Source organism: Neospora caninum, chromosome X, assembly GCF_000208865.1.
Source record: "Neospora caninum Liverpool complete genome, chromosome X".
Taxonomy (NCBI): Eukaryota; Apicomplexa; class Conoidasida; order Eucoccidiorida; family Sarcocystidae; genus Neospora; species Neospora caninum.
Window position 1 is genome coordinate 1574360 of NC_018396.1, and position 25410 is coordinate 1599769.

A 25410-nucleotide genomic window follows, 5' to 3' on the forward strand; every position below is an offset into this window, starting at 1 on the left:
AACAAGTAGGTGTGCGCCGCTACAGGCAATTTCCCAAAAAAAGACTCCCGGTTTATCTGCAACGAATTATTTGTGGCAAAGCACGAGGCAGTTTCTACGAGCGTCCTGGCTGCTTGCTGTTTTCGTGTGGCAGTTCAGCCGTACCCGTGGTGACGGACTAGGACGTCCTGCAATCACCTGGCGTTACCATCGTCTTGGAAGGTGTCTCACGTTTGGCACTCGTGTGGCACATGGACTTCTACCACCGAATTCGCGTGTAGTAATTTCTTGCTTGCGTGTCAACGTCCCTCTTCTGTGGTAGCAAGTACACTGCCGTGTTTTGTAGAAACGAAGCGGGGAGATGCCCTGGTTACTAGCGAGCACCTGCACCAGGATGTGGGGCTCTACGTGGTAGGCGGTAGCGAAGTTCAGTGCAACATGTATGGAGTACGTTAGTTTAATAGGCAGGAATCGATTTACTGCTGAGGATGTGCCCTTAAGTCTTTAGCACAATGCGAGCACTCTTGCGATTCGGCCGGAAACCTCATGGGTGCCCACACTGCATTGGCTGATCAGACTAGTCGGCTTGGATAAATGTCATCAGGGTGCTCGTGCATTTGCACCGCCGGCGATTGCTGCCAAAAGCAACCTGCGACCCATGGTCAATTGCTCGTTGGTCCTTAGCTACTCGGAAGGGGAAGAAGCAGTAGGGTGACCGGGTGGCTGGGAAACTCAACCTCCAGAAAGCGCTTAGTTCACTAAGCCGTATTACCTGGGGATCGCCCACGCGCTTGCAAACTGTCGTTCATACACCTCTCTTTACGTATAGGCAAAATTAGCCGTGTTTGCGGTCAGATTGTATGCGAACGCAAGAGTATTAAAGTCTCCGTTGACAGCAGACACGAGACGCGGGTGTCTGAAAGGTGCTTGCAGGTGACCTAGCCACATTTGGGATCGGGTGCAGCAGCTGTCCCCACCTGCTTTCATCACGTCGATCTGAGGCAGCCGTTGCCGTCCGTCTCTAAACCGAGCATCGCACAATCAGCAGTGTCTGGGCGGATGGTTCAAAAGAATTTAGTCGAGGACGTTTCCTTTGTATTTGTTTGGTGAGGAGCACCCTCTGTTCCCGTATTGGTGGGTCAGCGTCTCCGGGCGGCGGTCGCGGTCCCAGTTTCTGTCATCCAGGGCTCCTGAAATGCGGTTTTTTCGCACGTCCAGTAGTGTAGTGGGCTGATGAGAGAATGTACAGGCATGCCCGTGACCTTGTTTATTTGATCTGATACACAAGCGCTCAATGCATTTCAAGTACAGCTGTCTGACAGTTCCTTTTATGAAAGAATTTGTGTGTGTGCCTCGGTGAGGCACGAGAGTTCCGAGCTCGATTCAAATTCACCGAGTCTTTCTCCCCGTCGGGACCGCTTCGTAGCAACACGGAGCGCGGAAAGCGGTTGTCGTTCGTCGACGATCAACCTGTCTCTGATGAATTCGGAAAAGTGCGCCCACGAGAGTGCGCTGAGTAGGAAATGTGAGTGTTTCGGGACGTGGTAGTTTGATTGCACAAGTTTTTGTTCAGTTACGTAGCTGGACGTAAAACGCGTTCTGTAGGCGGCTTGCGCCATCGCTGCGCGTTGCAGACACAGATCAGGTGAGGCAGTGAGGGTCCGCGGTCAAGTCGCTCATTCGGTAACTTGATGCCTGAGTGACATGAAGGCTACAATCTGGTATTCTGACACTGGCGGATACGAATGGTCTGGAATCGGTGTCCCTCGGGGCGGATACGCGTAGGTGACAGGAAGTGAAATGATGATAGAGGGCCTAATTGGAAGTGACGCTGCCTTTCTGGGTGTGGCTGCCCTGGTTGAACGACCTGCAAAAGACCAGGCTTTGCACGCAGCAGAGGCGGGGGACAGGCACACAATCAGGGAATTTGTTGACTGCAATTCGCCACTGTGTACCACAATAGTGCGGCAGCGCCAGCGAAACCCCATTAGTGATAATGACGTCCAGGCAATGGCTGTAGATTCATTCATTCATGTGGAACCTGTGTCTAGGGACTCTGGGATTGAGGGCAAAAATCGCATCTGGATTGAGAAAGGATTTTCCACGGGTTGCAATGTCCGACTCTGTCCACCGCTACAGGCTCTTATTGTCTACGCTCAGCCACTCTACATATGCGCCGATTCTTTGCTCGAAGCGCCCGCTGCAACCGATAGGCGCCAAGCAGCTGGGCCCGCCACGGGCGGCGCATATTGCAGTCACCTAGTCACAGGGTGGAGGCAGGGAAAATTTGTATTACGTATCTTCTTTTCTGGAGAGCCCCTAGACTTCGAGTGTCCGTCTGCCGGTACGTTGGCCAGCAGAATGACAAGATGCTGTTCATTTGTGAGTCATATAGGAGTGGATGGCGACAGACAGATTCATATTCACCTTGACAGGGGCCTACTAATCCCAGCATTGTACAAACGTATACAGCCGGCCCCAATTGAGGATAGGAAGATACCGTCGAGGCGGACCCCGGATACGGGCCGAATACAACTTTCCGAGACTGATGACGAGGAAAGACGAATGCTGTGTCCCCTGGCACCACGAATGGATGCCCAAATCGCCATCATCTGCCTTCCCGAGCCTACGGAAGACGAAATGCTTCCTGAGACAATGGCGACCCAGCACGTGACACAAAAGATGGGAAGATATGAGCGTGGGTGTATGGCAAATGAAGGGACGTTTCAGTTGAGATGCAGCATTCCCTGGGGGATGTCCACCCGACTCGAACAGGTGTTAATGGCGATCCGGTCTGGCGACACTCTGTAGAAGTTTTCGACTCTCTGCAACTGCGGCAATTGCAATTCTGTGTCCAAAACTCGGGTTTCAGAGGAGATCAGTGGCCTTTGCCCGGTCTCGCGACCCGTTTTAGTTCCTGGCATATCACAGGTCTCTCCCTGCTTAACTGAATGAGTTTACGTGCGGCCCTGTCTCGTTGAAGGTTTTCGGTAGCGTGCTGGCGTTTCCTGAGTATGTGATCCATTCCCTTGGAGCCAGGAACGTTGCAGTGTGATTTACACGGAAACTATACCAGAAGAGACAACGGACAGTATTTTAATCGTTATGTTCTCCCGGTGGCAGAACCCCCATGGCGCGTGTAGCGAGCGCCGTGCGGACTGAAACAAGCACATGCGGTGTTGGAAGACGGTGGTCGCACCAGGGAAAAAGGCAAAGTGTTTGATCCACGTAGCTGGACAAGAGTATCAGCCGGGGACGATCATTGCGACCCGAAGTTTTTTGAGCCGTCAAATAAGGATCACTGAGCCTGGAGCGTGCGACTTAGTGCCCGCAGTTGAAGGAGCTTGCTCCGTCAACAGGACTGAAGGCAGGCAAAGTCGTCAATTTGAGTCTCGTGGGAGGCATGGAGCCGCTACCGGGCAGATACCACCTGCATGCAGCATCAAGAAGAGCATACTAATTTCATGCGGGTGTGCCTGACATTTTCAAGCGACACCACATGGAGCAGCGCATGTGACCCACGTGCTGGTTGGTGTATGAGAAGTCAAATATAACGGAGACAGGCTTGAAAAGGCGTTTCTCCGTCCCAGGTAGATGGTAAAGAGTTTGTGTACGCTACGCTCCTGATGTATACCTGTGGTGTGCCTGCCGCTTTCAGCGGAAGCAAATTGGGGAACCAGCTTTCCACCTCCATGCGGATGATGGAGCAGTATCCCATCTCTCTGTTTGGGTTTTGCTACACTCATGGACCAAGATTTGTAGAATAAAGACCAAGGAAGCTGGCATATCTGCACTACGAGCAAGTGCGTTTACCGGACTCACCTTCGCGGTTTTGCTAACGCTCTGCATCGTTTCTGAACTGAGCCGCTTGACGGTGGAGTCACGCCTAAAGCAAGCGCTGACGGAAGGGCTTTGTGCCTTCTTCGGCGGTTTCGCTAAATCGTTTTGGCAGTGACAGTTCAACACGATGAAGGAACTGCTGCTTCAGTTAATGGGTAGTCATGGTAACACGACCATCGTCAATGCCTACTGTTCAGATCTGTCAGGACGATGCGGTCATATATGTTGACCTGCCCTCGTGAAAGTTTTCGGGCCTTTTGTGTGGAATCTCCTGCAAGGCGAGCGCTGCTGGAGCTGTACTTCCTCCCGTCTCCCAGATCGCCAGAGTTTGCGGAGCTGTTCTCTGGTGGCCATGGTGAATAGCATCCTTTTAAGACCCGTACTATAGTGCCACGGCAATTGCCGTCAACCTTGCTTTCAGTGGAGTGCGGTTTGTTCTTTAAGTCACGCATGGTGCATTAGACAACTGGCATACCGGCAAGTCCTGAACTCCGCATTTCCAATGCAGCATCAATCCGAAAGACCATAGAGGCGGACCCCCATCACATTGGCAAGGATGAGCTCCGTACCTCGTGTTCGTTTCGTAAGTGCACACGCGTGACATAGTTGCTGTCGAGTTCCGGCATCGGGGTAACGCTTCCTCTCATCCGGCAACAAAGGGCATACCGACAAGGCCGCGAACAAAAGGTTACCGAACTGGATGCAGAAGGAGCATTTGAAACACACACTGAGCGCCTGTTTGAGCCGGGCAGCTCCTCGTATGCTGCAGCAGCAACTGCTTTCTTCAGAAGCTACGTAGTAAGGGCTGGAGATGTCAATAAGCTTGTTGAGGAAAAACTGAAAAGCGACTACTCCGGTGAGTGGTCCGGCTTGAGAATCATACATGAAGGGCAGGCCTATCGACCACTTCAGACTGTGTCTGTTTTTCTGGTTGAGCTTTGACTTCTACAGGTGTGTCAGCAAGAGCGAACTCCTGCTCGTCATTCCGTGGCAGCCAGTTAACCGGTGACGAAATCGCGGACAATAGAGAATTCCCTGTCACCGCTTATGCAACACGTAACTGTAAGTTGGTCCATCATAAAGCAAAACGTATTTCCTTCGTTCATGCGGTCGCGGGGCCTCCCTTTCAAAAAGTGATTCTGTCTTCTGTGAATGTTTGGTCGCGCATATGCAGCTCTGTTCTCGTTAAAAAAACCACCTTTTCCTACTAGACGTTGCAACGGAACAACTTTCGCTTTCTAAGGGGGCAAAAAATATCCAGCCTTGACGGTGTGTAACTGACCACATCGATTGATGTGTCGGCAACTTGAAATGTTGCGCTTGTGTATGGGTAAGAACACTGATTTTCGTGTGCTGTCCCTGGCAGACATGGACGCTGTTTGTGTCGGTTTCTGTATGCGCCTGAAACCCCGCCAGCTTCAGACGGCGTACTCGCGGATCTTCGCCCGCCATCGTCGCTCTCGGGCATCTGCAGCCCCCCTGCCGGCTGTCACCGTTTCACTCCCACTGCGCATTGTTGCGCGCCGCCGTCGCGGATTCTTTTTCCTAATTGGTGTGCGTTTCATCTTTATGTGTTTATCTGTTGCTCGCGTTCCTCTGATGTTTCCTCTGTGGCTGTGTGCACTCTCAACTGTTCCTTTTTCTACGGAGAAGAAGCAGAGACTGGGCTGTCTCTGTCGAGGAGCCGTAGTCCGCCTACCCCAAAGTGTTCCACATTCGCGGCTCAGCTACGAAGTCACGTTTTAGTTGTACTGACCCTCTCCCCCTGTGACCTGCGCAGTAGCCCGCCGTATACTCCGTTTTATCAGTTCGATACAGCCCAAGTCCTGCGTTTTCAGCAGGGTACTTTGAACGAAACCTAGCTGTGTTCATCAGAAGTCATTTCTCCCCTGGATTTGCCACTTTTGCAGCGTGAATTACTGCTATTCTCTGTCTAAATTTACCCAGGAGAAAAGGTAGTTGTGGGCGCGTGGAAAACTGTGTTTTTTGTCGGCTTAAACGGACGAGCATCGCCCCCCAGCTGGCCTTATACATGGCATACTTTCTCGTTCGTCTTTTCCACTCCTCTCTGCGCCGTCGCCAGCTGCCCTTTCCCCCACATACTATGCCCAACTCTCCTCTCTCTCGTTGTTGAAGCATTCTGTCTCTTTTCTCTTCTTTCTTTTTAGACGCGGTGGTTTTCGCAGGCCACGCGGGGCGCGGTGGACAGAGCCTTTTTTACGAAATTAAGTGTTTTTTGTTGTTTAATTCCCCGTGCGATTTGCATTGTTTTTTGAACCATCACGCTCACCATCATTCCGTCGGTTTTGAGGGCGCGCGAGCGGTGTCGTTGCTGTTTTGCTCGTATTTTTCTTGTAACTTGCGTTTTTTCCTCCCGTGGATTTCTTCTTTCCGCCGTCCTTTTTGTCCCCCGTTTTTGTCTCTTTTGTTCTTCACGCATGGCCCCACTTGGAACTAAGCGCGCCAAGTTCCGTGGTTCTTTGCAGTCGTCTCCTTTGTCTTGGATCCTCCTTTTTTTTCGTTTTTGTCGCGTCGCTTTTTTTGCCCCGTTCGTGGCTCTGTCGGGCGCGTGTCTGCCGGTATCTCGTACGTCGTCTCTCTTCTCGTCCCCAATTGCACCCAATGGACCCGCAGCACCACCTCTCTCCGGCAGCAGTAGACAACGCTGTCGGGTCTCGCGGTGGCGTTGGCCAGTCCGCCGGTCTGCAGCCGCAGCCGAAGAGATATGTTCCTCCGCACCTTCGAAATCGCCCTCCTGCGGACTACTCTGGTGGCGTAGGTGCCAGCGGCGGGTATCCAGAGTATCCCTCGTCAAACACTCCGCTCGCCTCCCAGCAGGGTGCCCACGGCCCGTCCGGTCACTCGCCTACAGACCGGAGTAGCTACCCGAACGCGACTGGGGCCAGCAATGGCCTCAGCGCGGGAAGTCCCGGCCAGGGGACTCAGGGTCGGCGCTACGTGCCCCCAGGCTCCGGTGATCGTTTCAGCTGTCTCGGCGCCGGAGCTCCCCGGTACACCCCTCCCAACGCGGCGTACAGTGCACAAGGACAAGGCGAGTTCCAAGGAAATGCATCGGGGGGTGTGTACAACGCTCGCGCAGCTGCGATGCAGCAAGGCGGCGGTTACAACTCTCGGTCCATGCGGGCGAGTGCGACGGGGACAGGCTGGGACGTGAGGGACGGGCGTCGCTACGTTCCCGAGAAGGAGAAGGAGGTCTTCAGCAGCGACAAGTTGCAGAGCACAGGAATCAAGTTCGATTCGTACGACAAAGTTCCAGTGGAGTTGAAAGGGCGTGGAGCTGAGCGCATTATGGCAATTGAATCTTTCCAGACCCCGGGCATGCAGATTCACCCGCTTCTCCTGCAGAATGTCTCGCGCGTGAATTACACCAAGCCAACTCCGATTCAGAAGAACTCGATCCCAACGATTCTGTCGGGCCGTGATTTGATGGCATGTGCACAGACAGGATCCGGGAAAACCGCAGCTTTTCTGTATCCGATCATCGCCCGCATGCTCCAGGATGGGCCCCCTCCATTGCCTCAGGCAGCTGCAGGTGGCGGTTCTGGGTATCGCAAACCGCCAGCGTATCCAATCTGTTTGGTCCTCTCGCCTACGCGTGAGTTGGCTATGCAAATCTATGAAGAAGCGCGCAAATTTCAATTTGGCACAGGCGTGCGGACTGTCGCCGTCTACGGAGGTAGCGATGTCAAGCGCCAGCTTATCGACTTGGACGGCGGATGCGACATCTGCGTCGCCACCCCTGGCAGGCTTGTCGATCTCCTCGAACGGCGAAAGGTGAGGCAGGGGACGCGCCAACCCGGCCCGTAAAACTCGGATAGAAATCGCTGAACCTTTCTTATCGCGTATACATGTAGCTTACAGTACACAAAGAACAAGTGAGAGCAGTCGGCGCCTCGGGAGACAACGTTCAGGAACCGTGTGGCGAGGACAGGAGGAGGCGTGGGGGAAGAAAGGAGTTGCGACTGTTATCGGCAGATGTAGAATTTCTGTAGTGATGCTCGAGGCGGAGCCGTTCTCTCGGAACTGCAGTTGTGGGCCTGGAAAGGGGTGACGTGTCTTCCAGTTGCCAAGTCAATGAGTGATGCTTACAATGAAATCCAAATGAGCCTTTCGAGAGAGGATCCAAGCCGGCTATAAGACTTTTACACGGCATTCCTCGCCCCATGGAAAGCAGGGGAGCCGCTTCACAAATGCCAAGGGAAACGGCGCGGATGGTTCACTGAGTGTTGTGGCGTGCTTAGAGAAGCGCTGGCCCGGGCGTGTCGTGCAAGAGCGGGCAAAAGGCCTCTCCGTCTCCTGAGTGTTCGTCAGAGCGCGAGGTGCGTTCTTCTGATTCGGTGCAACAGGACGTCTTTTTTTGTGTGTTTCTTTGTTTCAGGTCCGTCTTGGTTTGGTTCAGTTTTTTGTGTTGGACGAGGCAGATCGCATGTTGGACATGGGTTTCCTGCCCCAGATCAAACTGATTGTCGAGAGCTTCGATTTGCCCCCGTCCCCTTCACCGCAGACAGCAGGATATCCGTCTCTCGGAGGCGACAGCGGCCCGGGGCGCCGGGTGGGACGGCAAACTGTCATGTTTAGCGCGACTTTCCCGCGAGAGATTCAGATGCTGGCGAAGGATTTCCTTGAGGACTACATTTACCTCGCTGTGGGGCGCGTGGGGAGCACGAACGAGTTCATTCGTCAGCGCCTGCAGTATGCGGATGAAGACCAGAAACTGAAGTTGCTGGTCAAACTGCTCCGCGAAACCGAGAAGGGTCTGACGATCATTTTCGTGGAAACGAAGCGCAAAGCGGATATGATTGAGGACTACCTCGTCGACGACGACTTCCCGGCAATCTCCATCCACGGCGACCGCACGCAGCAAGAACGTGAAGAGGCACTCCGTCTTTTCAAGGCCGCAAAGTGTCCCATCCTCGTCGCCACGGACGTCGCAGCCCGTGGACTTGACATCTCCAACGTCACTCACGTCATCAACTTTGACCTCCCGACCAACATCGATGATTATGTGCATCGCATTGGACGTACCGGTCGCGCCGGGAACCTCGGCCTGGCCACGTCGTTCGTGAACGAGAGCAACAAGCCGATCCTCCGTGACCTCCTGAACCTCTTGGAAGAGGCCAAGCAAGACATTCCTTCCTTCCTGCCGCCTCTCGTCCTCTCGTGCACCTCTTCCTCGTCGCGAATGGGCGGCGGGTGGGGCGGAGGCCGCGGTGGGCGAGGAGGCAGAGGCGGCGGGGGAACGTTCGGTGGCCGGCAAGGCGGCGCAGGCTACGGCAGCATGAGTGGCATGGGGAGCCGAGCTGGAGCTGCTCCGATGGGGGACAGTCGCCTGCCTGCGTCGGACTGGCGAACGAACCCGGGAGGCAGCCGTCCGATGGGCGGTTTTCGAGCGGCCGTCATGAGTGGAGATCGTCCCGGAGGCATGGATGCGTGGTAGTGCGGCGACAGATTGGCAGAGACAACGCAGGGTGTGCGCGACGACGCGGAACGAGATGGTGATACGAGCGGAGCGCAGACCTGGGGGAAAAATCACTGAAGAGACGCAACATGTATTATAATGCCCGTCTGTCTGTGGAGTAGCCATTTAAAACGAAAGACTGGAACGGGGGCGGATGCGAGTGGAGAGGAGAGCGAGTAGTGTGGCAACTGCGATGGTTTTCGAGGGAGAAGTGGCCACAGATCTTCTTTGGGATCACGAAGTGCTGATCGTCTCGAGAGGAAAATAGAGGACTTTTGGATAGAGAGAAAGCTTTTTCTTCCGTGCTTGTTGAAGGTGGGACGCCGACGAATATATTCAGGCAGAGACACAGAGGACGAGTCACGCATAGGGAGTAGAAAAACGTTGTGTAGGGTGGGTACAGACTCGAACATACATGCCGATCGGACGCAATGCCTCGAACAACTCTGGATTTATTGATTCGTGCATTGGTGACTGTTTATACTTTCATGTGTTGCCGTGGTTTGGAGACGCAAGGTCTGGTATACGCTGTGTGGAGCGTTTGTCCACTCTGGATTGTTGGTATCTTCAAGAGAAAACGTCCAATGTGTGCAAAGGCCCACGACCGATAACCGAGACGGGCAGGTGCGCCGAACGCAGTTGTTCCACAGCTGATTTTTGGAGCATGAGTGCTTTCGAGGAGGACAAACCTGCGCACCTTTCGAGGCGGACAAACCTGCGTACTCTCACAAATTCGCTAGTACTGTTGGCTTAGGCCTTTGGCTGTAAGTGTTCGCACGAATGTGGCTTCGCAGGTAATTTAGAACAGACTCATCGGCACTAACACGGGCATAGAATAGGCAATGGCCTGAAGCAACTGAGAATTCGTCACCCGACGGCTGAGGAATATTCCGATACCGGTAATCTGACAACCACAGGCACGTGATCAGTCTCCGCAGATTGTTATGCCCAGCTAGTTAAGCAGAGGCTTCGAGGCATGGCCCACCTTTCACGCAGTCCACTTAAATCTGTGCGAATGCTGGATGTAGTACTGAAGGTTTGGGGGGTGGATGGATTTTCAGAGAACGAGGTCCTGATCCTCTGACGTCAAATGGCGTATGTCGAAACAGAACAAGGAGGAAGAGACGTGGGACGGTCACTATCGACTGCCCTTCACACACTAGTTTGCTCTTCTGGGTCACCAGGAGAGGTCTGATACATCACACCGACTGTACGCGTTTGTTCATCCACCGCGGTGACGCATTGAAGTGTGTACTGTAACGCTTCTGTAGTGTGTTTGAAAAACTGGCGCCTCAGGTCCATGCAGGAAATGTTACGATGTTCCTGCCAAGCTGTTTCCTCGGAGAAGCCTTGTGTGGAAGTTGTTGCATAAGCACCACCCAAACTTTAGTTAGGCTCCCAGTGGCAAATACCGAAATGAGATGCTTAGGGCGCTACTGATGCCGCGTTTTCTGGGGAAATTCGCTGAGATGGACTACTGGATTGGATACTCGCATGCTGTGCAACGCGGAAGCTCGGAAGCCACACGTGTGGAAAAGCCCAAGTGCTGGCTAGTGAGTAGTTACTTAAGAAATCAGTCATGAACATAAAAAACTCCAAAGAGTTAATCAAATGACTGAAGAAACCGTACAACCGACGGAGAAAGAATCGCCATCGACATGATGCATTTTGGACCGAATCCGGGCTCCAGCCACACCCTGGGTGACTGCGTTCCTCCGGCTTCAGTCACCCGAAAAATGAACTTACTGTTCAAACGCGATCTCGTTCCTGCAGATGCTGCACATGCCCTCGCTCGTGGAGAGTTGTTCTATATCCACGCCCAACAAGCTACTTCTCCACCTGGACTTGAAGAAGTTTGGATGGTACATTTGCTGGGTGGCAGCGAATATCGTTTCCTAGGCCCCATTGTGATACCTTCTCAAGTCTGACAGTTCGCGAGCGTAAGTGTTTTTTCTCGGCATCTTTTTGATGGTTGTTCTACTAGGTTGTTGTGACCAAGGGGAATTTCTCCGACTAACAATCGTGTTGGCGCTGCATGCGTAGCGTTTTCTTAAAAAAGGGCCATGCGAGAGAGATTATCGTCTGATGCGCAAGAGAGAAAACAATTTGTGGGGCGGGGGCATCTTTGAATGGTCAACGTAGCTGGCCTCAGCGCACATTTCGGTGCGCACGGGGTCGCGGTGTTTGATCATTCAGTGTTTCTGTGTCAAGGCTCGTTGCTTCTTCAAACCTTTGTTGTTGTTGCGCGTGTTGAGAAAGCCATTATCCTAAATCGTGTGTTGGCCTACCAGGCTTTGAGTTTTGCGTACTAGGTCAGCCAAGTTTTCCAGAAATATGCAGTGAACCACGTTCGACTGCAGTACTCATGGTAGGCGAGCTAAAAAATAGCTCAATGAGGGCAGAACAGCCCCAAACTCCATTATGCCTTTTCTCTTCACATGCCCTTCAGAAGGACCTTTCCTTAGTCGCCAGTATCAAGTCTGAGTATTCTTGCGTTAGATATTTCGCCAGAAAGTTTATTCGGCAGGCTTTCTACGTGTAAACTGAAGCCCGTCTTCCTTGTCTCGTTTTGGACCGTGCTGCTTCCCTGCGGGAGCCGCTTTCTTGCTTCTGACACAGTTTCAGAGCCACATCTGAGAACTGCTGTTCGTCAGAATCGAAGGGCAGTGTCGACAATGGTGAACGGAGAGACTTTTGAGTCCACAGTTCGCATGTCCGACGCACTGAAGGCTGTCCAGAAACCGGCGGTGCCAATGACAACGACTGCCTGCCTAAAGGAGTGAGAAAAAATCGCTCACGTTTCTCTCTGCTTGTAGTGGTTTCTGTACAGTTTCGTATCTGTCTCCACATGCGTGCCGCTGCACAAGTGTCCATGACCACGCATTCGATGTGTAATGATTTTCTTTAGCACGAAGTCATCTAAATATCGCAAGGAAACGCATGTGTCGCAGGCTTTTTCTCCGGTGTAATTCTTCTGCCTTTTGGGCTCGAAACACTGCCAAAGAGAACTTAACTTTCTCTGCTTTTGTTTGCCGATTCTGTGCAGCGCAATGGTAGCTTCCGAAAAGTCTTTTTCGGCCACACCGCAAAGAGGTCGCTCAGCCTCTCGTGGCCCTGATAAAACAATGAGTAGAAGCAAGAACAACACTAGCAGCAAACGGAGCAAGAACGCTCTGGCATTGGAACATGAGAAAACAACTGAAGTTTCCAGCTGTCCGTGCGACATGTGTGGTGCCGCCGAATGCTTGCGGCCCTGGGTACATGATCAATGCCATTGTGATGCATGCTTTTTCGGAACCGAAAAAAATGGCCGCTCTAGGCCCAGCATGAGAAGCCGCGACTCCAGCAGCCAGATGTCCTTCACCCCCAAATGCATGAAAGACAAGTTCCAAAGGTCGCGAACGCCAGAAACATTACTCACAGAACGCCCGCGCGCTGCTCTTGACACCGCAGGACCGGAAATGCTTGCTTCCAAAAAGGGAATTCAGACAAAAAGATCACCCGCCAAAACTTCCGCCCAAGTTACACTCGTGGCTCCCTGGTACATAAACACTTTGTTCGATGCAGCATTCCATTGGACACTCTCAACGCCGACAGCACCTTTCCTCCTTTTGAAATACAGCATCGAACCGCTTACGCGGCAGTATATATGGGGCAGATACACATATGCTTTTGTATATAAATATAGCGGGGAGCCCGCGCTGTCGCGCCAAATTATTCGTACACGCAATTCGTTTATGAAGAGACACATGTGCAGATTGGTGATTCCATACACACAACAGTCCTGAGTTCCTCAGTGCTTCCCTTTGCCCGCATAGATGCCTGCATTTGGACCGATGAGCTGGGTAGGGGCCCTCCCGTTACGGGGAGATGCACGACTTCCGGTGGAACATACAAAGAGCGAGGAAGTACGGGTCAAGAAAGGAAAATGAACTGTCGCGAAGAAGTGACTGCCTACATAATGGCCTCACTAATTCAGCGAACGAGGGACCATGAAGCTACCTGTCAAATGATGGTTTTCCCCTCTCCTCTCTGTTTTCTGGCTTCCGTTGTCTCGCCCGCAGGGAACAGTCCAAGACAAACGCGCCACTAGGAAAGGGAAGTTCGTCCGCACTGGGCGTCAGTTCTCAGCGTAGCCAGAGGGGTTCGTCTCACCGATCGAGAAGCTCCCGAAGAAACCCAAGTGTCGAGTCGGTCCCTGCACTGCCCCGTCCGCACTGTGAAATGTGTGGAGCAGCCGAGTGTCTTCGCCCGTGGCTCGATGACCGTTGCCACTGCAACGCATGTTTAGGTTTGGATAAGAGAGAGTGTGAATCCCCTCGGATGAAGGCTCGGAGAGAATCGAACCCGTCGTGCGAGTCGTTCTACGCATCTAAATGCATGAAACATGAGTTCGAACAGCGGTCGCAAAAAATCAGGTCTAGACAGCCGACAAAATTCATAATGAAACAATTCTCTTCCAGTACCATTTCCAAGGACGAAACGGAGCCGAGCACCGTAGCAACCATTAACCCTCAAGCTTCCACATCCGACCTGAAGAAACAGGAGACCTCGCAGACCACCCTGTAAGCTATCCGTCAGTTTCCTCAGCAAAACACGTTTTCTTTTCTCCGCCGTCAATGGAGATGTAACACTAGACTGCTTGTCCATTGCTGAGACGGATAAACTCGTTCGGATCGTCTCCGAAAATGAGTCGTTTCGAAGGAGGCCATCACATGTTCGCGAGCAAAACGTGTGTTTACGAGTTACGTGCAAAAGGATTGTTTTGCCCCTCACATGGCGTATTGTTGTAAGTATACACATGCACGTACATTATACATGCGGACCTATACGTCCACACACTTGTACCAGCTTGTGTCTGTACGCTACCAAATACTGTGCAACATTCAGTAGTATTACTCTGGGCAGCGATCGTCGTCGTCTCGGTATGGGGCCTTTCGATTTGGGTGACTTGCAGGCGGAAGGCCTCTCTTCAGAGTCTTTCGCTCATTTCGACAGCCGCGAGTTCGTCTCACCGATCGAGGAGCTCCCGAGCAAACGCGAGTGTTGAGTCGGTCCCCGCACTGCCCCGTCCGCACTGCGAAATGTGTGGAGCAGCCGAGTGTCTTCGCCCGTGGCTCGATGACCGTTGCCACTGCAACGCATGTTTAGGTTTGGATAAGAGAGAGTGTGAATCCCCTCGGATGAAGGCTCGGAGAGAATCGAACCCGTCGTGCGAGTCGTTCTACGCATCGAAATGCATGAGAGAGAAATTCGAGGTGCAAACCTTGAAGTCGAGACAGCCAACGACGATGGTTGATAAGAAACCATCGGAGGCCAAAAGACTGAAGAAAGAACACAGCCAGGTGAAGTCAAGAGAAGAGGAGTCACTGCAGACGACCCTGGCCACCCTGAAGTGAGTTCTCCGGTCCAAACAGTCTGCACGGCCGAAACGGAGGGTAGACACAAATGAGGAAGTCGTCCGCTGTGGGTGCATTCACACTGGCGTCTTGGTGAGAGTTTTTGCTTGAGGGAAGAGGGGCGTCGGAAGGAACCGCCGCCCTGGTGTGAGTTGATGCTACAAAGGGAAGCAAAGAGAGAATGTAGCTCTTCCGCAGCACTTCGTGATTGCCTCACGATGACTGCTCGAAAACTGGCCAGCGTCTCGAGTTTCCTTATATTTTCTTCGTAGAGCTCAAACTATGTTGATCATTTATTTATGAAGCGAGACACCACTCGCATTTAAGACGCCCTTCCGGCTTGGCTATACATCTGTACTTATCGCTTGGCGAACGACGTATATGACGCAGACACATCTTTATCATTAATCCCTTGTAAATTCTAGGTTCACGCTGGGGTGTTTAGGGGCTACCGTATCGAGAACGAGAAAGACTTTCGACCAGGCGTTTGCCTGAACCGAAAGTCCCCTCTTTTATACTAGTCCTGTTCAGCTGTCACCATATCTACATCTATCTATATTTGTGTATATACGTATACCACCTAAAAGTGAACATGCAAATGTCAGTTACACTACGGAGCTCGAGGTGCTGGGGGGTTACCTCGACTAGGGTCTCGTTGCATCCCGTTTTGTCTGTGGAGACCAGAGCACTGTCTGTGTGTGTTCCCGTTTGCTTTGTTCTATAACTTTTCGTTCTCACCCTTGTTTGCCAGACACAGATCGGCCTCGAAAAGAAGCCGAACAAGCTCGTGGGGCCGGTCCCTCACGCGCAGTCGGCCCGACGTGGAAGCGCCTCCCGCTTTGCCCCGACCGCACTGCGAGATGTGCGGAGCCGCTGAGTGTCTTCGACCCTGGCTCGATGACCGTTGCCACTGTGACGCATGCCTCGGCCTGAGTGAGCGCCGGGAATGTGAGTCGCCGAGAATGAAGGCTCGGCGAACGTCCAATCCGTCCTGCGAAACATTTTTTGCCTCAAAGTGTCTGAAAGACAAATTCGAAGCGGAAGCAAAGGCAACGGCCACCAAACAACGCACCTTGGGCTGTCTTCCCTCACGAGGCGTTAGAACGCTCGGTTCTCTGGACCAAGCCACTGAAGATGGAACGGAATTCACCGAGACACTTGCTCCGCAAAGAACATCTTCGAAACAACTCGAAAAACACCACACCTCGACTACTCGAGCAGTGAAGCCACAGCGAAGCGCCAGCCGTGTGTAAGAAAAGAGAGCCACTCAGGCGGCCTAATTCGGTGGGCACCCCTTCTACGAACACGAAACTCCAGAGTGCACGTCAAGATCATACTTGTAGCATGTAGATTTATACCCCTACAGCTGTGTGGTAGTACATATGCATAGAGAGCATATAGGTGTGTATGTATACACCTACAGCTAATATTTATTAATTCCTCTACGTGCTTGAAGCACAAGTCGCTTGCTCCGTTAAAAATGTCAGCCATTGTCGCTGGCGATACTCCTGTTAGGAAGGAAACAGATCGAAGAGGCGGAGAACACACATGGACGCGAACTGGAAGAGGTGCCGTGACATCTAAACACTTTCTAGAGGTGGAAGTTGAAAAACTCGATAAGAAAATACGTGCATTGGTCCTCGCTGGGCTGGCGCATAGACTGGTGTAGATGGCCAGGATAGTGCGCATAACGTAATGCAACATATGTCCGAGTTGCTTCACTGTCCAACTTCTCCAGTGCCCTCTCTCCCCCCTTTTGTTTACAACATCAGGACCTCCCTGTCCCAGTTGGACTGGACGGAAGACCTTTCAACCGAGACAAAGCTGTCGAGAAAAGACACCTCGACAGCGGCCCGGACGGTCGAGCATCTCCTCCGGCCTCACTGCGAGACTTGCGGAGTGAATGAGTGCCTGAGACCGAAGCTTGACGAGCGGTGTCACTGCACGGCATGCATCATGAAGGATGGCGAGTGCGACTCGCCGCGAATGCAAGCAAGAAAAGCGAGCAAGCCTTCCTGCGAGAGCTTCTACGCCTCCAAGTGCCTCAAGAACCCAGCCGCCGCAACGAAAAAGCTGGCCTCTGGAAGGACCCCTGAGAGGTAGGACGCATGCAATGAATCCTTCACATATATCTGCCTTCTCCGCTGGCGCCCTTCCTAAGTCAACCGTTTCCTTGCTTGTTGTGCTTCTCTGGGGTGAACCTTCGCAGCAACAGGAGAAGTAAAAAACCGGCTCTCGAAGTGCGTTTGCGACACCGAGGGAGCAAACCGATGGCCGCCTTCTCCGTGAAGATACACTTGCATCCATACAATACCGTTTGCAGATAGATCGGCAGGTTGATTATAATTGGAGACACAAATATATGCACCCACACACATACAGACACCTTCACGTATGGAGCTGCATCACTACACATTTTACACACGTGGATATATTCATCCAGGACAGGTGGAACAGGGAAGTTCGACAAACAAAAGACACAGCTCTTTCTCTGTGGCGCAGCTTGCCGGCGGTGCCCAAGGCTTGGCACATATACGCAAATGGGCCCATATCTGCGTTCACACAGACATCGCACATACAAGGTCGTGCACGCAAACACGCTCAATCCATGACCGATGCATGTGCCCGCGTTGTGTGAAGGACGAATTTCGTTCTCCTCGCCATTCTCCGAGCAACAGGCTCAATGCGTCCTCGACTCTAAAGCCGTAAGTCCCAGTAGCCGGCCAAGGGGTCCAGCATCGCTCACATGTCTCTCTCTTTCTCTCTATATATATCGATGGGCCTATTTGCGCATGGAGAAGTTTTCCTCACGTAAGTGCCGGCTTATATGTGTGTATGTGTGGATGCTTGTTTAAACGCACGGAAATATTAATATACATGAGCCGCCAAACAAAGGCATATATATATATATATATATATATGCATGTGATTATACGCATGCTACAGACAGTAGCTTGGGGCCGCGATAGGGTGATTCTCGATCCTCGCAGAGGCCTCAATGTATGCGTAGTATAGTTTGAAGGCCCATTTCCGGAGTCTTCGCCTCCGTTATAAAATGTCAAGGAAGGCAGACGACGGCGCTGTTGGTTTCTCTTTTTCGTCAGAATGTTTCTGCCCATCCTGTCTCGGAGAAGAAGCCGGAATGACGCGACTGGCGACGCACTCTTGACAAAGAAGATGAAGACGGGGGGTGAAGCCACGTTAGAAGCGTAAGGAGAGTAAGCACCTAAAAGAATGGAAACAGCAAAGAATAACACCTAGTTGAATATGCATGCATTGTGTCTGCACATTTTTATGCCTTCAACACATATCACTGTAAAAAAAGCTGCAAACATCTGCAGGAATCAAACCTGAAGTCAAAACTCTTCCATCTCTCTGTCTACCCCTGTGGAGAACATGGGAAAATGAACGAGTATATCTACTACATATATATACCGAAATCTGTGTAAGAAAATGCATACACATAGGTACACTCAAACGTACTTTCACACGCATGCAACTCTCGACAGCTTTTGGGTGCTATCCTGTTGCCGGCGTGCCCCGTTTGTCTCTTGCTGATCCGCTCTCTCTTCTCGCTTTTCTTTTCCATGCACTCGAACAAACGACGGCACCTGCTGCTGGGGCTCGTGCTCTGTAAGAGGACAGCATTTGTGTTCTAAGCCGAACCGTCCCGGGGCACAGAAAGATCTCCCTAAGTCTGCATGTGTTTACCTCTGTCCACCCGGCCAAAATTATGTGTGGCAGTCCATTTGGGAAGCAAACAACCAAAGGACTCGGATCCATCGAGGAAAACACCGAGCCGTCGATCTGCTGTCACCTTCCTTGGGATTCTTGTAGACGCCGGGGACGCCGTGGGGCAGTCGCTGGGCCCAAAGCCGAAGCCGAGTTGGCTGCGGCGCTTGCAGCCGTTGGAAACCCGAGTGGAAATTAAGAGAGGCAATCGGACAGGCACGACTGAGCCTTCAGTCGACTGCTGCGCATCTATCTCTATAGGGTGAAAGCGCGGTGTGTATGAATGTGCGTGCATGTTTGTAAATTTAGGACATACTCGTACACGTGCATTTACATATCTACATACATGCATTTGATATGAGTATCTCTTCCAATATGCACAGATATATCGGTAGAAATATCTATGTGGATGCAAGCGCTCAAGCGCCGAAGCATAGAGCTTTTCGAAAAAAACATTAAAAAGGTAGGAGGGACACAGTTTTGACAGCAGGTGTCTGTGTGTGGTTGAGTGTTTTGCTCTGGTGCTTGCCCCAAAGAAACGTTGGGGAAGTCAGGAAATTACCGTCTTCGACCGTGCGGCAGCCCCACGCTGTTGGTTGTCTCATTGCGTTCCGGGGGAAAACCCGTAAGCAGCTGTCCCACAGAAAAGCTTTTTCTCGTTTCGTTTTTGTGGCCAGCACAGGAAAATTCTCTCCAGGTCTGGGTGTTTCCAAAGTCCAGTGTCCGATGCGACCAGCGGAACCCTAATGCTTGTTTCCGGATTGATGTACACAGCTGCTTTTTTGAATGATGTACTTGCATGCGTGCGCATGCACACCTGTGGTTTTTCGTGCACATGTGTACGGATCCATATATATATATATATATATATATATATGAGTGATTGTGTGAGTCCTGAGTTGGCGGCGTAGTCAGCGGTGCATGCGCAAAGCGTAAACTACGACGCCATCAAGCTGCCGTCTTCTGCGACAGAACTGACACACAGGCTACAGCTCAAGCTTCCTTCAATCCTGAACGAACACCTCGTCCCCCACGAGCCGCCTCACTCTTTCAAAACACGGAGATACATGATACAGCAACACTCCAGAAAATAATAGACCTCATCTTTTTTCATTCCCACCAGCGGTTCGCTCCTCTCCAACGCAAGTGCAATATACCCATGTATATATGTCTACAAAAATATGTGCAGACATACAAACGAACATTAAGATGCGTACGCACGTCTACAAATAGATGTGGCGACAGGCACATCTACACGCAGGCACGGAGTCATCTGTATATCGACAAGAGTAGAAATACTGTGTATGTTCTTCAGAAAAAGAGGGGGAAAAGATTCATACAAAGAGGCACGGTTTGGCAATGGGCAATACGCCCTCTTTCCATTGTGAAGTACCTGAACATTGCTTGATCCCATTTTCTGGGTCCCGTCCCTACCGCAACACTTCAGCTTCTTTCCGTTCCAGTCGCTTTTGTCTTTTCGCTGAGACTTCCCAGCACGTTCAGTCACTACCCTTTGCGTGTCGTCGCAACCGGGGTGTCTCTACACCCCTCGAACAGCCCCGTTCCAGTTTTCGCCCAAGGCATATCCCCTTGCCGAAGCATCTGCCTGCCAAACTAAACGCGAGGTTTATTTGGTTTCGATTTGGATGATGATCACTTCGCCGCCTGCTCGGCGTCCTCATGAGTCCACGGGGTCTCCTGGGCGACAACCAGCCGGCGTTTATGGGCTTTTGTTCGGGTGTGAATCTGCAAAGCGGAGTCGCTGATGAAGTAGCGCGCACACGAGACGCAGTAGAACTGACCTTTCCCCGGCAAGTCGTCATCGACTGGCAAATCCACATGGCCTTTCAACAAATCTGCATGGACTGAGGACACAAGAAAAAGTTCCGAAAAGCCGCTTAGTGGAGAAGCAGAGGGAAGGACACAGACGCCTTTGTATGTTTATGTAACAACAACAAGGCGGTGGTACAGCCACCTCGCATATCCCGAACAGGGCACCTTTCTCTGTATATATATATATATATATATATATATATATACTTACATACCTACATACATTTACGTATAAGATTTGGAAGCGAAGTCATCTCAGAAATGAACACAGAGACGCAAAAAAGCTTAATAAGTTGCGACGGTGAAGGGACCGGACTTTGCATGCGCGTTTCGCGTGGTGAAGATCTAGATACACCCCCAATGAATGCACGTCGCATTTGACGAACACCATGTTAAGAGAGCAAATCTCTGCAATATTCATCCCCGTAGAGGCCTTTATCTACTCGAATTCTCATATTCACACCCTTAAGCAGAGATGGTATAAGCTGAACAGTCTACGCAGCTGATGCTCCAGTGAAAGTTCCAGTATGCATGCATAAAGTCGTTGTTCCGCGGCCCCCTTTCAGTTCAACGGACACGGCACCGGGCTTCCTAGAGCACAGAAACCTCGCCCCGCAAATATCGATAAACGCGGAGGAACTATACCCTTTGTTCATGCTCTATGCACCTTTCGACAACTCACCTTGATCGATGTCTTTGCCTCGCCTCTTCAAATCTCGTTCTCCCCTCTTCAGCTTTCTGTTCCCCGCGTTGCTCTTCACTTTCTGTCGTCGCCCCATCGTGACTGAAGTTTTTACAGATGCGTTCTCGTCTCCTCTCTCCTCAGGGTTACAAATTGCCTCACAGCCTGTTCGTGTCCGACTCGCGTGGAGCTTCCAAAGGGCTGATACAAAAGGAAAAACATGACAAGAAACCGCAAAAGACATGCCCCAGAGAAGTCGACCAGGGAAAACCACGTGGCCATGAAGGAGACGAAGCAACGAACACACTGGGAAACAAAACCCCCTGCCACGTCAAACATTCACATCTATTCTATCCACATACGTAGGCATATACATATATATATATATATATATACATTCTTGCTGATTGAATGAATGTACGCACGAACATGCATATATTCATGTGTAAGTCGATGTGCTGGTTTTCTTCGCAGTCGTCCAGATATGGCCTTTTATCCTGTAAGCAGACATATGCAGGCTCTGTGGATGTTTGCTGATGCTTCTTTCCCCGTGACGAACAGAAATCGCGCGTAGAAAAATGTATGTAACAGCACGCGAGCACGGGAACCCTCGGAGGAAGAATACAGAGCAACTGGCTAGGCGTGCAACTTCGATAAAGTCTACACAGGGAGAAGCCGCTGGAGGTTCCCCTTCTCTCACGCTCGCAGGAAAAGAACGCGGAGGGAGATGCCGTTTAAAAATAGAAAGAAAACCCAAGTTATCGGGCAACGCAGCCTTACCGCGAGTCCGCGCATGCAACGTCCACAACGCAGCCGTTTTCAGAGCCGCTACCTCTACAAAGACGTGTCCTTATCCGCGTCAGCCGGACGGTCTCTGGCTTACGAGAGACGGATAATCTCAAAAATTAGGGAGATGCACCGGTGGAAGGTTTTGGCAAGGTAGAAGTAAGCGCTTCCTCTGCCCTGAGGAAAGCCCGCCTTTTTTGAGCCACGAATGGATGCATGCACGCGAGAGAAAACAGCTGAGAAGCGTGCGGTCCCCGCCATAACGATTGTTCAGAAGGCATTAAGGATATCATTTTATTTGGGGACTGGAAGGAGAACAGAAAACTTGCATATTTCTACATCTGTCTATACACGAAGGTATATGGACACAAACAACAAGAGCTAAGGTGCCGGCAAAGATACCACGGTGAAACCGCGGGAGTGAGAATTTTTCAGGCAACTTGAACTATGCCTGAACGACACACAGGGAAGGGTTGCAGAACAGCAACAAACAGACCTAGAGAGAGCGATCAGGAGAAGATGAAGTTATTAAGAGGCTCCCGAGAGAAAACAGACGGTGGGCAACAGCAGAGTGAATTTGAGGATATTGGCACATCCAACGAGACACAGGGGTGAAAAAGGCGACGAATTAGGGCAAGGAAGAAAGAAAACAGAGAATGAAAATCCGGATTCTAATGTGCAGAGAGAAAGGCGAAAGCAGTAGAGAGAAAGAGAATAAAGGTATGGCGGCGGGCGTGAAGGCAGACTGCAGAAAAGGGTTCGAAGGGGAGACCTGCGCGCCACAATCGACTCCCACTAAGGCACGTAGGTGTTACCGGTGCATCGCTTTGATGCAGAAAACTGGCAGAAGGTTTCACGCAACCAAAAGAGGACAATAGAAGGAGCCAGAAGAGAGCGTTGGGGAAAGAATTCAAGAGAACGGTAGCCTTGAAAAGTTAGAAAAAAGAATGGACCCGGTATGCAATTCGTTAATGACGCATTGCTCCGCTGTGCCGGCGTGGCACCAGAAGGCTCTATCGACACTTGCCTATCGATTTCCCTTCAGTTTTGATCTGCCACAGCAGCAGTGGAGCGTGTGTTTTTCGTGAACATGAACATATGTAGGGCCGGCGTTGAGCAACACGTGCTGGAGTAAGCAGCTACGCCTCTTGCTCTCCAAAGCACTTGGCCTGGAGAATCAGGATCGCTTTGAGGCCTGACGAATTTGGGATATTCAGAAGGAACAACCGTTAGCATGGAATCCCTTTTGCTCCGAACGCCCAGACTGCAGACTCTGTAGACTTACTAGAAGATGTGACGCTGGATCAAAAAATTTAGTAGATGGGCTCCTATGGTGAGTTCGTTGGCTGGTGAACCCGACCCAAATTGGAAACCTGTGCAACGAGCACGAGCGTGCCAGCAACAAATTTTGTTTGACGCGTTTTGTATCTCAAAAAAGAAGCACGGTGGCAACTCCTTCAGATTGTTCCGTTCGCAATCTTTCCTGATATCGCACGTGCATCACTTTGGTCAGGCAATTCCAATCCTTCCGTTGCTGCAGTTCCTTTTTCTGCGGCCACTCCTCTCTTCGTCGCTAAAGACTTACCTAATTTCAGGTTTCTGCCATGGAGACTAGTGGGAAATGTCGAGTGAGCGCGACAGATGGAATGAGTTTGTCCCGGGTTGCGCCTCCGAAAAGGCATGGCAGTGGTCTCCCCATTGCACGGAAGTCGCGGCATCGCATTTCCCTCGTCCTACTTGGCGGTTGTGTCTGGTTGGTCGCCGCACTCCTTCAGCTGACGAGAAACAATGGCGCTCTGCCAGGTGTACCCGTGGCCTGGGCAGCGCCGGACGACGGATCAGACAACTCGGACTGTGTAGACGTGCCTGCGTTTTCATTTGAGGACTTCAACGAGCAGCCCGATGTTTCTCTGGTTTACACGAACGCGGCAGTATTCCGGCCGACAAGCATGTTTCGAACCGTCGGTCTCGTTAGGTTTGTTCGAGTCTTTGGTGTTCCGATCGTGGCCTCGAGTTCCGTAGGAGATGCGGCTTTGTCCCATGCCGCCAGCATCTTTGCCGATTTTCTCGACAACGACAGAGACGGCAAACCGGACAACGAAGACGCAGTGAACGCCATGAGATCGTACAGTGTCGTTCTTGGGTTCACTAAGGACGCCGAGGAGTCTACCGAGATGTGGACGAAGAGACTCGAACAGCCGCAAGCGAAACAGTTCCGCGACCAGTACAACTGCAATCTTCGATTTTTTGAGCTGTGGCGCTCAGACATCAATCCCGTGTGGCACGTGAAGCGAAGAGAGTATTTCAAAAGCCTAAAAGACCAAGACTTCGTCCCTTCATCTGACTCCACACAACGACGGAAGCAGTGCGCCGACTTCCGTTCAGAATCGTTCGACTGGCCCATCTGGTACTTCCCTTTCACAATATCCTACTACGGTCTTCTGGATTTCTTGACCGACGACCAAGTTAAAGTGCTGGAAGGTGCCATGCAGAAAGCGAAGCGTCTGCGGAAGTTTGACAGCCACTACGATGACGATGCTGAAATGGAAAAAGGTGACTTTTTTGCCTGGTCCCTCATCACCAGGATTGGTGGCACTCAGTGTCACTGCGATGCCAGCGACGTCGGAGCTACATGGAAAGTTTGCACCCCCGACGAATTTGCGTCTCTTTTCGAAGTGTGGGCATCCGTTCTCGACACCCTCAAAGGACTCCCAAAGCAGATCTACGAAGCAATGTATGCCAGTCCTGCGCTCGCAGGTGCTTCTGATTCATGAGAGACTACAGGCAGATTTCCCGAGCCAAAACCGCGGAGTTTTCCCGAGCTTGTGAAATGATTCGTCTTTGTGTTTGCCACAGTGAAGAACGTGGTGGTTGCTTCAAACAAAGTTTACTGGCAGATGACGCTACTTCGAAAAGTGAGGAGGTGCGTTATGTGATTCGCGACTGGCTCCTAGTGATCTCAATGGTTTGATTAAAAGCTCAAGTGACCGTAGCAATAAAATGCGTATCACCATTTAGCTCTCTCCTCAGTTCCACATAACTTGGTTGTTGAATCGCATGGCCGAAGTCACATTGCTTGTTCCCCGGCGCATCTCAACACGGTGACTTGGGACTGGAACATCCAGCGACGATTTCTTCGTTGCAAACGGGGGCGACTGGAAACCTGAAAATCCACATATTTCCTCAAACACGGAAGCTCTCGCTGCGTACAGCTGTCTCACAACTTCCCCGAGACTGTGGTCCCATTCCGACCGACGGGTCTATATGCTGACACTCCTGTGCTGTTACTAATGCACGTCGGTTCACAAGGATGCCGCCAGTTCGTCTCTCTACGCAGACTCTCTTCTCGCTAGCTATGCACCTCACGACGCTGTCACTTCAAAACACCACAATCCAGCGACTTGCTTCTATTAACTCGTACCGTCTAAGGTAGACGCAGGAGATAGGAACGAGGGATGCGCACTCGGGTAGTCGGGGCTCTGGTGTGGCGACCTAAGCGATATGACAGCTTCTCACACGTCAATCTTTCGTTTTGCTTCGGACAGGCAAAAGTCCTGGTTGGAAGAGAGAACGACTTTCTTTCCAAGCTGGTTTTGAGCGCGTTGTGCGTGCTTCGAACGTTCCAGTTCTGCGAAGCGGACACCGCCGGTTGGGAAACGCCCCGAAAGTGGGATACACCC

General features: G+C 51.6%; 4 protein-coding genes across 4 annotated transcripts; 3 read left to right on the plus strand and 1 right to left on the minus strand.

The window, feature by feature from the left end:
* Positions 1-1779: 1779 nt before the first annotated feature.
* On the plus strand, positions 1780-2790 carry NCLIV_046680 (conserved hypothetical protein; the record flags this gene model as incomplete). Its single annotated transcript, XM_003884218.1, has 1 exon — positions 1780-2790. The coding sequence occupies one exon, from the start codon at positions 1780-1782 to the stop codon at positions 2788-2790; it is 1011 nt and encodes a 336-aa protein (XP_003884267.1).
* Positions 2791-6441: 3651 nt separating this feature from the next.
* On the plus strand, positions 6442-9277 carry NCLIV_046690 (VASA RNA helicase, related; the record flags this gene model as incomplete). Its single annotated transcript, XM_003884219.1, has 3 exons — positions 6442-7614; positions 8082-8159; positions 8219-9277. The coding sequence occupies 3 exons, from the start codon at positions 6442-6444 to the stop codon at positions 9275-9277; spliced, it is 2310 nt and encodes a 769-aa protein (XP_003884268.1).
* A 10805-nt stretch (positions 9278-20082) lies between these two features.
* On the minus strand, positions 20083-21041 carry NCLIV_046700 (putative zinc finger protein; the record flags this gene model as incomplete). Its single annotated transcript, XM_003884220.1, has 2 exons — positions 20083-20294; positions 20945-21041. 2 exons carry the CDS (start codon positions 21039-21041, stop codon positions 20083-20085), a joined length of 309 nt encoding a protein of 102 aa, XP_003884269.1.
* Positions 21042-23334: 2293 nt separating this feature from the next.
* Positions 23335-24504, plus strand: NCLIV_046710 (conserved hypothetical protein; the record flags this gene model as incomplete). The annotated part of the gene is made up of 1 exon (XM_003884221.1): positions 23335-24504. The coding sequence occupies one exon, from the start codon at positions 23335-23337 to the stop codon at positions 24502-24504; it is 1170 nt and encodes a 389-aa protein (XP_003884270.1).
* Between the last annotated feature and the right edge of the window lie 906 nt (positions 24505-25410).